This window comes from Erythranthe guttata, chromosome 2, assembly GCF_056151865.1.
Source record: "Erythranthe guttata isolate IM_541 chromosome 2, IM_541, whole genome shotgun sequence".
Lineage (NCBI taxonomy): Eukaryota > Viridiplantae > Streptophyta > Magnoliopsida > Lamiales > Phrymaceae > Erythranthe > Erythranthe guttata.
In genome coordinates, this window is record NC_142534.1 from 15028515 (window position 1) to 15041741 (window position 13227).

The 13227-nt window shown below is 33.5% G+C and overlaps 1 protein-coding gene across 1 annotated transcript; it reads right to left on the minus strand.

Annotated features, from left to right (window-relative positions):
* Positions 1-9626: 9626 nt before the first annotated feature.
* LOC105969417 (hypothetical protein) lies at positions 9627-11298 on the minus strand. Its single transcript, XM_012994171.2, has one exon. The coding sequence runs from the start codon at positions 11001-11003 to the stop codon at positions 9627-9629; it is 1377 nt and encodes a 458-aa protein (XP_012849625.2). The 5' UTR covers positions 11004-11298.
* Positions 11299-13227: the final 1929 nt, after the last annotated feature.

Consider the following 13227-nt stretch of genomic DNA (forward strand, 5'->3'; position numbering starts at 1 on the left):
ATGAGATTAAATAACCACCCGCTAAGCACACATACACAAAAGTGTGTATGTGAGATTATGTGTAAATCTACCATTAACAATCATCTGGTATTAATAACGGGATGTAGCATAGAATTTCCCGTGTAGGTAGGGGTGGGAGGTTGAACGTATTAATGTTTGAATGAAAATATTGTAGTATTTTATCTCATTCAAATTGATTGAGGCATCGTGCACACACGCATAGATATATCATATAAGGGTAACCATTGGCGCCATAATTGGAATATTCAACCTTTTAATTAAGGGGGAATATGCCAAACACCCTCCATTGGGTTTTTTATTCTTGATAAATCCTTAATTAATTAATGGTATTTGAGATAAATCCATTGGACTTAAAAACCCATATATACCCCTACTTATTAGTATAATTATTAAATTAAATATCATGGTAAATTAATACCAAATCCCTCCCAAAAATAAATCAATTCCAAATCAATCCCAGAATCACATTACCATATAATTCGCCCCTCTCTCCCCAAATCACGGTAGAAAACATAACCGTATAATATGCAGTCTTCTTTTTTAAATAGTTTTTTTTATATTAATTTAAAACATAAGTTTTTTTTATTTTACTTTTTTAAATGGTTTATATATAAAAAAATTTAAAATCCACTACATACACATCGGAAACCACTAAATTTATCGAAAACCACTATGAAAAGTAAAAATTACTATAAAATAAGCATAATCCACATTAATATTAACATAATCCACTATGTAATTAGTGAAAACCACTATGTAATTAACAAATTTCATTACAAAAATTCACTAAAAAACTATCAATTAACAAAAACTACTATTAAATTAATGAAAACCACTCTGTAATTAACGAAAACCACTGTATAATTACAAATTCCTAGACTTGTTTGTTTATTAGTATGGGTTAAAAAAAATGAATCTTTACAAATATTCACCTGGAGTCGAGGCAGATGAATCATTTTGCTTCGACTTAGTACATAGCTGAAAATTGATTTATTATTATTATTATTATTATTATTATTATTATTATTATTATTATTATTATTATTATTATTATTATTATTATTATTATTATTATTATTATTATTATTTTAATATTTTTATTTACATGCCTGGTTTATAGAACTTCCAAGAGGGATATTAGATTATCTCACGTAGGAGCATGAAATGCAGGCCGAATCAGAAGACGACTGCACTCGTCTCATGACTCTACTTCCGCATATAGAATCAACTTTATTGGATTGGGCAATAAATCTTATGGCCGTTGTTGCCCAATTGGAACATCTCAACAAGATGAACTCTCGTAAACCACTATTTGAAAAAATCATCATCTTCATCCTCCCATCAACAATTTCGTAAAAAAAATCATCAATAAAACATACTTTATGGGTGTGTGTGTGTGCAAGTGATGTAGCAAAAATACAATATTCTTTTACCGAACCAAACACAACCTTAAAAAAAATAAAAAATAAAAACAGAAAATACAAAAAAATTAAAAGTTCTAGATATTTATTTAATTAATATACTTGTGGAATTGCGAGACTCGCAATTGTAATCCCAGAAACAACATCAGATTTCAACAATTCAAAACTATAATCCAGGCCCCACTGAAAAACAGGGAAGAAAAACTGTAGCCCGATTACCAACTTTCTGAACCAGGTCTGGTACTTGAACCCATGAAGCGGGTCGTCGGGGAAGAAGATGTCCGCTAGGCGGCGCCGGAGTTTCTCCACGGTGGTCCTCGGCGGCGGAAGACATACTCTGTGCACTTCCACAGCGGCGGCCGCCGCTCCTCCCCATGCATATCCTCCACCTTCCGCCACCGGATCTGGAATATTTATAACCATTAATTTTTTATTTTTCTTTTGGTTTTTTCTTCACACAGTGAGTGAAATTTGTGTGAATGGTTTTCCCGAGTCAGTGTTGAAGAGTTGGATTTGGGTTGAATTCCTTTGGGACTTGTTTTTCGGTGCTAATTAGTAATTAATTTATGCAAAACACCCTTTATTATTTAAGTTAGGGGTATAATAGTGATAATTTATTATTTTTTATTATTTAATGCTGAAATGGATTTATCTCAAAAAGTTCTAAAAAAATGGACCTAATGTAATTAGACTTGTGTAATGGAGGGCTTTTGACAAATAATCCCTTTAATTAATGTGCATGACGATTTTGGTCAACCGAATATTCGAAGTGACAATTTTATTTCAATAATTTAAATTTTGACACTTGCGAAAAAATCAGAATATTCGACGTAGGATGCTTAAGTGAGTGACAAATGATAAAAGTGGACCTGGTAAAAGTGGATAAGTAGTCCACAGCCAACTGGTCATATAAGATTAGTCTAGTGTAGTTTATGTTTTATTATGTGATTCATGACTACTGCACTGGTAGATGTGTAAATATTTAACTGTAGTTCGAGCGACTTGAGGTTCTTTGGTCAACGAAAAACGTAAACTGTAAAATACACTTACCACCCCTGAACAATGTATCAAACACTCCGATTCCTAAACTAAGGTTTGTATCATGTCAATAAGTCATTTTTGTTGGCACCGAATTGTTCTCAACAGTCAACCCTAGCAACAATCAAACCTTCAAAATTTGAAACCCTGATTTTACCCTCAATATCCGATGATGATCGATGTTGAACGACGTTTTACTGACCACGTATGTTTCATTAGTAACTAATTGGGTTAATTGCACCTACACCTTTGAGGTATGTTAAAATAGCTTTAAGTTCCCTGTGGTGGTATTTACATCCACACCCCTGAAACAATTACTGGAGCAAATATTTCATTTCATGTGGACCGATTTGCACTATATTTGTTTTCCGCGGGGCCGTTAATGCTACCATAGATGAAAATTTATAAATTCTCATATAAAATAATAAAGATTTAAGAAATATTGAGGGAGCCAAGTCACCCCCTAGTTCTATATATGTTGTATGCCACTTTTTGAAACTAATAGTTTATTAAAATCTTAAAGGAATAACTTATCCAATACATTATTCCGTTAGGGTTTTTAACAATGTTTCAGGAGTGTCATTGTAATAACCGATATTAAATAATCCTTAAAGTTATTTTAGCATATCTTAGGGATATATGTCTAATTTAGTCGTAACTAATATTTTTCGAACAAACCAAATAGTAATTGGTTGCAATAACTTCTAAATGGTTGCAAAAATATAGTATACTATTAAGGGGTAATGACAAATAGGCCCATGACAAGGGCACTTAATTAAAAGATGGACATCCAACTTTTTTGTCTTTCAAATAAATCCAGCCCATTCAAACTTATTTGCAAATAAGGAAAATCCTTTTATATATACCAAAATTACCCCCAATTCATTGAAACCAAATTTAACTTCAATTTCATGATTTACACCCAAATTTAGCCCAATTTCATCAATTAACCAATTTTAACCCTAATTTCAATTTTGACCCGCCACCACCGGAGACCGCCGGTCGCCGCCGTTGACCGCCGGAGACCGCCGTTGACTTTTTTTTTTTTTTTTTTTTTTTTTTTTTTTTATTTTTTTTTCCTGAATTTTTTTTCCGGCCGATCAACTGCTGTTGACCGCCGGGTCTCCGGCGTTGACTTTTTTTTTTTTTTTTTTTTTTTTTTATAATTTTGTTTTTTCTTAAAAAAAATATTTTAATTAATATTACTGTCTTGGCTGCTAAATTACTGTCTCCGGTAGTTATTTAACTGCCGGAGACGGTAATTTAACTGTTAATTGACTCTTTTGTTTTTTTTTTTCTTAAAAAATATTTTAATTAATATTACTGTATTCGTTGCTAAATTACTGTCTCCAGCAGTTATTTAACTGTCGGAGACAGTAATTTAACTATTAATTGACTTTTTTATTCTTAAAAAAAATATTTTTAATTAATATTACTGTATTCGTTGCTAAATTACTGTCTCCGGCAGTTATTTAACTGTCGGAGACAGTAATTTAACTGTTAATTGACTTTTTTTTTTTTAAATTTTTTTCTTTAAAAAAAATTATTTTAATTAATATTACTGCCTTGGATGTTAAATTACTGTCTCCAACAGTAATTTAGCTGTCTTAGACAATAATATTAATAATATTACTGTTCGGAAAAATAATATTCATAATATTACTGTCCCAAACAGTAATATTACTGTCTGAGACAGTAATTTAGTAGCCAAGACAGTAATATTAATTAAAATATTTTTTTTTCTAAGAAAAACAATTCACAAAAAAAAAAAAAAAAATTCAACGCCGGATTCTGGCCGGAAAAAAAACATTTCAGAAAAAAACTTATTTTCTGAAAAAAAAAAGTTTTGGGGGTTAATGTGATATATTTGTTTAAATTCGGGGTCAATGTGTAATATTAAGGAAGTTAGAGTATAATAGGTGGAATTGATAAGAATTATATTATTGAAGGTATTTTAGACTAAAGACATGGGGATGGGCTTAATTGATAGACTGTTTTTTTTTGTGGACCAAAATGCATTTAAGTCCCATGTGATGGGCTTTTTTGCCATTTGCCCTACTATTTAATATGTTTTAATAACCAGTTTGCCATTGAATGTGTCATTGCCTTTTTTTATAGATAGAAATTAGTTAGTTGCCAAATATTTTGTATTTGATATATGCATATAGGGTGAACACGGGCGGGTTTGGGCGGGTTTGGACCAAAAAGTCAACCCGACCCGACATAGGCGGGTTTACAACATGTCAAACCGCACCTGCCTAGTTATACTTACGAACTGCTCGGTTCGGGTCCTTTTCGGGTTCAGCGGGTCGGGCGGGTTGGCGGGCGGGTTGCAAAATTTGAAACCCCAACCCCCTTTTTACATCTCAAAAATATCATACAGAAACAAATAAAAAGAAATCTAGGTTTCTGAATCTCTGATATGGAATCTAATGGAGTTGGTGGAGTATGACGGCGACACTGAGATTCTGAATACGAATGGAAATTTGGGATTGACAAATCACCCATCCGAGAAACACTAACAAATCTTATGGTTGAAGAAGAGACAATGGTGGTAGATGTAGATGGTGAGCTACTGGTAAACAAAAAAAAAAATTCATTGACAACTTCTGCTTTCTTCAATTGAAGATAAGGATTAAAAAAATTATGGAGGATACATGTACATTTTGGGAGCAGAAGAAATGATTCCAAGGAAAATGGCTAGTGAAGTTGAACCACTCAATTGAGAAGAAGCGGCAGAATGCACTTGAAAACCTAAACCCTAGATATGGTACATAAATATACACGGGCGGGTCGGGTTGTGGGCGGGTTTTTAAAATTAAACCTGAGAACCGACCCACTTATGTTCGGGTGTCAAAATTTTAACCTGCTAGCTAAAGTTTTAAAATTAGAACTGGCGGGTCTCGGGCGGTTCGAGCGGGCGGGTCGGGTTTGGCGGGTTTATGAACACCCCTATATGCATATATAGTGACTAAATGGCCAACTATTAATTGCTAGTGTGTATATCAGAAACCAAATAATGATTGAAAAAACCTATGTAGTGCGCACAGGGAAATGACAATACAGGGAAACGCATGTTTTAAAAATAGGGATACAAAAATTTGGGAAAAACCTGTAAATATTAGAATTATATGCGTATATTTATAAATATGTTGAACACACATGTACAAGTTTTTTGTTTATACACAAATTCTTTATATATATATATATATATATTCAAAATAAATGTTATAATTATTAACTATCAATTGACAATTGATCATTAAATAGAAAGATTATAGTTTTCACCCCTCAAGTTTGCATCAATTACATATTTGATCCTCTATGTTCATAAAAAATATATTTGGTTCTTCATGTTTCAATAATTTAACATTTTTTTTGTCATTTCCGTCAATTTACTGTTTTTTCATCAGTTAAGTCAGTGATGGGCACACGCTTGATTCCGTTAGTACTAACATAAAATTATCGAAAACGACTAAAAGTTTGAATTTTTGAAACATAGGGGATCGAATATTTTTTTTGTGAACATGGGACCAAATATAAAATCGGTGCAAACTTGAGGGATGAAAATTATATTTTTTCCCATTATTAGATCATGTAAATGATTATAGGGAAGAAACAAAATATTTAGAACTTTGCTATTCAAGCATGTTTCTAACTTTTCAAAAATTACAAAATGGTACATAAAGTGTCCTGCAGGTGTCCTCGAATGTTAGACACAAAACATATCCAAAACACATATATAGTAAGAAATTGAAGTTTTCGCGCTACATAGCACAAAACGTATTACTACAAGTTCATAATATGTAAAAATTAGCAACCAACTATCATAAGAGGGTCTGTATATATTGTAATGAAGCAGCTTTTTAGGTAAACCCTAATTTCCTGCCACCGCTCTTTCTTTCATCCTTCGCCAAGTGCTGTCATAGTTTGATGACTCTATCTATCTTCTATATGAAGCATGTGGGATTATTAAAATAGAAAGTATATATATATTTTTTTCAAATAATTTTTAATCACATTCTTTTATGGGGAAATTACGGATACCCCTGAGGTAGGATTAAATTACGAAAGATCCTTCTTGCTTGGATAATTACAACCAACCCTCAACTATATATTCTCTTACGGAAAAACCCCTCATTTATAGGTAAAATTGACACCGTAAGGGTGGAAGTGTAAGGCAAGATATAATTGAGGGGTAGTTATAATTACTCAAATATGAGGGAAATTTTCGTAATTACCCTGAGGTTATGTCAAATTACACCTAGACACACACCTCCCTTGAGGTTTCTCTCATCAACAAGTCAACCCTGTACGAGCAACTCTAACACTAGACATAAAAAAATGAGTTATCAGCGGCTTAGCCCGCATGGGTGTAGCTCAACTGGTTCCGGAGGTGGTAAGTTGGTGCAAGGTCCTAGGATCGAATCCTGGCAGCCGCAGTGTGGGAATTTCAACTCCAATGAGATTGGTTCCTTGTGGGCACCAGGTCCGGGTCCGCTACCTTAACGGGCCGTTGAGTTACCATGATTTACATTCCTCCATCAATCCTTGTCGGGCCAAGGGATGGGGGCCCTGGGGGCGAGGGATTTCGCCTTTATGGTGCAAGTTATCAGCGGCTAAATGATGTAAATTGTTGATTGTAATCAAAACCTCAAGGGCGTATATATGTAATGTATATATATATATATATATATATATATATATATATATATATATATATATATATATATATATATATATATATATATATATATATATATATATATATATATATATATATATATATATATATATATATATATATATATATATATATATATATATATATATATATGTATGATTATTTTTAATAATTGGTTAGATATCTACGATAAACGATACGATACGATACACGGAGGAAAACGATACGTACGCCGATATATTACGATTTGATAACCATTATATATATATATATATATATATATATATATATATATATATATATATATATATATATATATATATATATATATATATATATATATCGAAATTTTTAATAAAATTTCGATAAAGCAGTTATTTAACGAACCGCACAATAGACGGTATGAAAAGTTGGCAATACTGAAATTTCGGTACGATTTTACGGAATGAACACCTCTATATTTAACAACTGGGAGGGGTTTTTCGTAAGAAAATACATAGTTAAGAGGGTGGCTGTAATTATGCGGCTTTAATTATGTAAACACGGGAGGTTTTTTCGTAATTTGACCATACATCAGGGGTGGCTGTAATTTGCCCATATTATTAATTCTAAACTATTAGATAATAATTAACCCAAAAAAATAGTTGAATGATAAAAGTATTATGAGAACATGCAATTCACCAAACCAGCTCTAAGAAATTGGAATCATACTATTAGTTAAATATATCAATCTAAACGAAGCCTTGTGTGCATTGGAAGAATATACCTGTAATTAATTGCATGAAATTGGTTGAGTTTATAAGTGGCTCTCCATTACGAGCTAGGAAAATGGGGTAAACGTATTGTTTGAACTTTGAACTTGGAATAAAATATTGTATTTATAATTATCTTATTTGAATTGATTGAGGCATCGTGCGCGCACGCGCGCACACACATATATTTTGTTAGATGTCTATGAAAAGAATCAATATCAGTTTCCGAAGCAAAAGTTTTTGTTTGCGTTACTATTATTATTTTGGATAATTGGATGTTACACCTGATTGTCTATATTGTGTGGATTTTAATCGTAGATCTAAATATAATTATACTCAATTATGTGTTTATGTGTTTAATGGATGGTTATTTAATCAAATCTACAGTTGAAATTCACCCGATATAAATAATCATGTGTAACATCTAACTCCATTTTTTTGTTATGGGCCTGTACTTGTCCCAATTTTTTTTTACACTTAAGCCTCGTTTGATTGGGGAGATTAATTATAATTAACTAAATAATAGAACTTTGTTTGGTGTTTAGGTAACCCCAATAACCTGTCGGGTTGACCCACAAATATTATGTTATCATTGTTTATCTTGTCTTTTAGCAGGCATGTTTTCTTATTAGATTATCGAAGGTCCAATAATATAATTAGGTTTTATTAGATTATTTAATCTTATTTTGGCAACCACGCCCCTGAGATATACTAAAATAACTTTAAGGTCAATGTAGTATTTTTAATTACACGCATCCCCCTGAAACATAGTTAGAAATTTTAATGGGATAATGCAATGGATACGTTATTCCGATAGAGTTCTAACGGAGTATTAGTTTCAGGAAGTGGTGGAGACAATGAAGAGCTATGGGTGATTTAAGAAATGTTGGGGGAGCCATGTTACCCGCTAACTCTATGTTGTCTTCACCACTAACTAAAAGTAATAGTCCTTTAGATATCTATCTCTATAACGTATCCAATGCATTATCCCATTAGAGTTTCTGACTACGTTTCAGAGGGTGAGTGTAATAATTCATACTACATGGATCTTAAAGTTATTTTAGCATACCTCATGGGTGTGGGTGTAATTTACCCTATTATTTTTTTAGAGTAAATAGTACATACTATGTCTGATAGAAACTCCAGACTACGCTATTTCATATTCTCTTTCAACAAAATAATATCTGTCACTTTTGAGAATTTTTTTTTCTCCATATTATCTCACTTTAAATTTTCAGCACAGCTTTAATTACTTAAGTTCTCGTTTATATTCTTATTAACTTTTTCTAATACCCTTTTTTAATTCATTTCTCTCTCTCTTATTAATTATAACATAAAGTCATTTTAGCATAAAAGCATACATTTTTCATAAAATCAAGACACATTTAATAAAATTCTTAATCCGTGCGCAAAGCTAAAAACACTATTAAAAGGGAAAGGAAGAAGTATTTCACCATCTTCATAGATTAAATTGAGAAAAACTGTGGAATTTGAATCAACCAGAATATATCAGGCATCCATTGTCCACTGATCAAGATCATGTATATATATATATATATATATATATATATATAAAATATATAATATATAATCAATAAACAACAAAGAATTTACACCAAGAATAGATATCTGAATCAAGAAAAAGCAAAGTATTTAATTTGCATCTAATTAGAAAGGAGGTAAAAAAATCACATGGACATTGAGAAGTCATCATCCAAGAAAGCCACTAACAAAATCATTATCATTTCCATCTCCCAATAGTAATTGTTGATAATCTTCTTCTCCATCACCACCACCACCGCTAACACCGGTAGTAATCAATTGCATCAATCCGTGAGCCATTTCCGCTTCTTGTGGCCGCTTCATCGGCTCGTTAGACTGCGACGGATTGTCGACACGTGGAACAATATCTCCGGCCGCACAGTTGAGATGGGCATTAAATCCACAAGGTTTGCACCTATAAAGCCACTGTCTTGAACCAGGCCTCATGCATACATCACATGGGAACTTATTGTTAGAATATGGTGATTCAAAAATAAGATATAAAGTGTGCACGTGCGAGTCATGTGTGACGGATAACGGTAACATGGCGCAAGATACATGCAAATCAATGCCGCAAAGTCGGCAATGGTATGAGTAGCCATATCCACTCTCTCTGCAAGCATCGCATCGGAATCGTGCTTTGCCGTAGGCGGGCTTCGCTAAGAGGGTTAAAGCGTGTCTTTTGTCAATAGGGTGAGTTAATTTCTTAGGCAAGGAACCACCACCCCTATCCCGTGTTACCGCCTGCGAATATTCTCGACCACCACCGTCACCGGCCATTACTGTTGGCAAAGAATCTTGACCGCCGCCAACGCCGCAGCTAGTGCCACTATCGTTAAGGGCAGATATCAGTTCAAGCAACATATGAAATCCTCTGTTTTCTCCAGAACCGCCGCTGCCTTCGGAAAGTATCGCCTGAGCTATGGCCTTACTGTTTTTGATAATCATTTGCTGCACGCCCTCGAGGCTACGACACTCTTTAGAAGACTGAGACGGCAGTCGGCGGACCGCCGGAAAATCTCCGACCGCCGCCGCGCACTTGAGATGGGCATCAAATCGACAAGATCCGCATCTATAAAGCCACTGGCGCGAACCAATCCTCCTGCATACATCACATGTAAACTTACTCTCAGCGTACGGAGATTCAAAAGTAAGAATCAGCTTGTGCGTCCCGTGAGAGGCGTGCGTGACCGACAATGGCATTGTGGCGCACAACATATGCAAATTGACGCCGCAGGGTTTGCAACTGTAGGAGAAACCCTTCCCTCTTTCGCCGCATGCATCGCATCTGAAGCGCGAATCCCCGTACGCAGGTTCCGTGATTAGTGCTAAAGGGTGTTGCTTGTGAAAAGGGTGGGTTATTCTTTCGGGCATTTCGAAACAGCTCTTGTGGAGGAAATAGTCTTTGCAAATTTGGCAACAATAAATTGTTCCAGAAATATTGAGATTGCATGCCGAACATGGAAGATGTAATTTTACGGTTTGTTTGCAGACGATGAGATTCATTGGGTGCGGGTGGCTGAAATGGCTCGCTGTGTTTTCCATTTCTTTTTCTTGCAGTACTCTCAAACAGATTGATCAGCCAACTTCAGAGTTGGGACTTACTTGAAGAGGATCAATGGGTTAATTAATCATACATACCTCCCCTAAGGTTATGTCAAATTACACCTAGACCCCTCAAGTCTGGAAAATTACACACACCTCCCTTGAGGTTTCTCTCATCCACAAGCCAATCCTCTAAGAGCAACACTAACGCTAGACATAAAAATTGAGTTATCAACAGCTAAATGAGGTAATTTTTTTTTTATTGTAATCAAACCTCAAGGGGGTAAATATGTAATTCTTTTAAACCTAAGAGGGTGTATGTGACCTTGAAATGGCTGATTGAAGTTTGATCAGAATATAAAGAATGGTTTACATGTAAACCATGATCATATACAATACAATTAAGTTGGTCATGATAAATTATGTCCCACTTGGTTATAGTAAATGACAATTTATCTCCCCACATAAGCTTGGCAAGTAGTGCACTCTAGGAAGTGGTCAGTTTAATCGATTTTCATGCAATTATATATTTGAAGTGACTCACCACTAATTCATACTTTTTTCTAATCTACAATAATTGTCCCAGCCGAAAAACATTATTATTTCATATTATCCGTCACTTTATATTCTCAATACTGCAATTAAATATATATTTTTTTGCTTTAACTTTATTAATTTAACTTTAATAATAAATCAGTAAATGATAAAGGTTATTTTAGTTATATTATGTCACATTTATTGAGTTTCTTAATATTTGTGCAAATAGTTAATTATTTAGGAACTGAAGAAGTGTATAATACTATGATCATTGATTGAAAATACTGACAATTTATGGGTAAATACTATAAAAAATCCCATGTGTTAAAGAAAATCCGTACCAAACCCTCTTGTATTCCTTTTATTGCATAAAATTGCCCTGTGTTTTATTTTTGTTTGCATGCAATTCCATTTCCATAAATGGTTAACACCTACAGAGGAGCGTTTTTTTTTTTTTTTTTTTTTTTTTCTTTTTTGTCATATGGAGATTATGCAAAATTAATTTATTCATTTAAAATAGCTAGTTACTGTTGAGTGTAGATATTACACTCAATACCTTGACTTTACGTGGATCTTTTGTTTAGATTTAATTATATTTATGCTTTAATTGATTGATTTTTGTGTTTTATAGTTGAAAAACGAGAATTATGTGTCCATGAAGGAAAAAAGATCAAAAAGAAAGGAAAAAGTTGCAAATAAGGAAACAAATCAAATTGGAAGAAGGAATCCCGCCACAGCTTTGACAGTGTCCACCATTTCGAGCATATCTCTCTCATACGAACTCCGAATTCGGTGATTTTGACGGCATTGGAAAGCTAATTTCAAGTGCTACAATTCGTATTTACACAACATTCTAAAATTCGGACTCCAACATGGCACAAATCGACGAACAAATCCTGATGGGGGAAAGTGGCGGAAATTGATTCCTATTACGTTTCCACTACTTCCTTATCAAGAAAAGCCTATAAAAGCAACAAGTCTCTACACCATAAGCACGAAATTTTACACGACAAAACACGAAGAACGAAGATCAACGAAGACTCAAGCATAGTTTTCTTATTTATTTTATTTACTCTATTTTGTTTATCATAAGAATTACGAGTAGCTAAGTTTTTAATCTAGGATTTTGTTGGAACCCTATGTGGGGATGGTGAACCCGTTTTCTTGAGATTATGCAATTATGATTTTATGATTATTTCTTCTACTTGTTATGATTGTTAGTGCATGAACTTGATCAATTTATGTGCTTTATCTGTGATTATTGGGATTGACTCGACAGAGCTATTTTGATAATTAGACGGTAAGTAGAAGAACCTTCGAGTAGTTTTCACCGGATGAGTGTGTCAATTGCATGTGGTGTCGTAGACATACAGATATCACCTTAGGTAGCCATTTACGAGACTTGTTAGTTAATGCTTTATTTATAATTGGTTTGCATAGACATATAGTGAACCGTTTATGAATCATAGACTCATATTACACGCGACAGCGGGTTGTGAGTAAATTAGTGTCTCGAGTTAATAATCATGAATCATATATTTCATAATTGAGGGGTTTTGGGTGAGCAATTCTTGCATAGGGGGAAGATAAAATCCTAGGTCCGTTTTTATTGATATCTTCTCGTGTTTATTTTCTTTCTTAATTAGTTTAATTGTTTAATAGATTTAATTTGACAAACTTGCGTAGG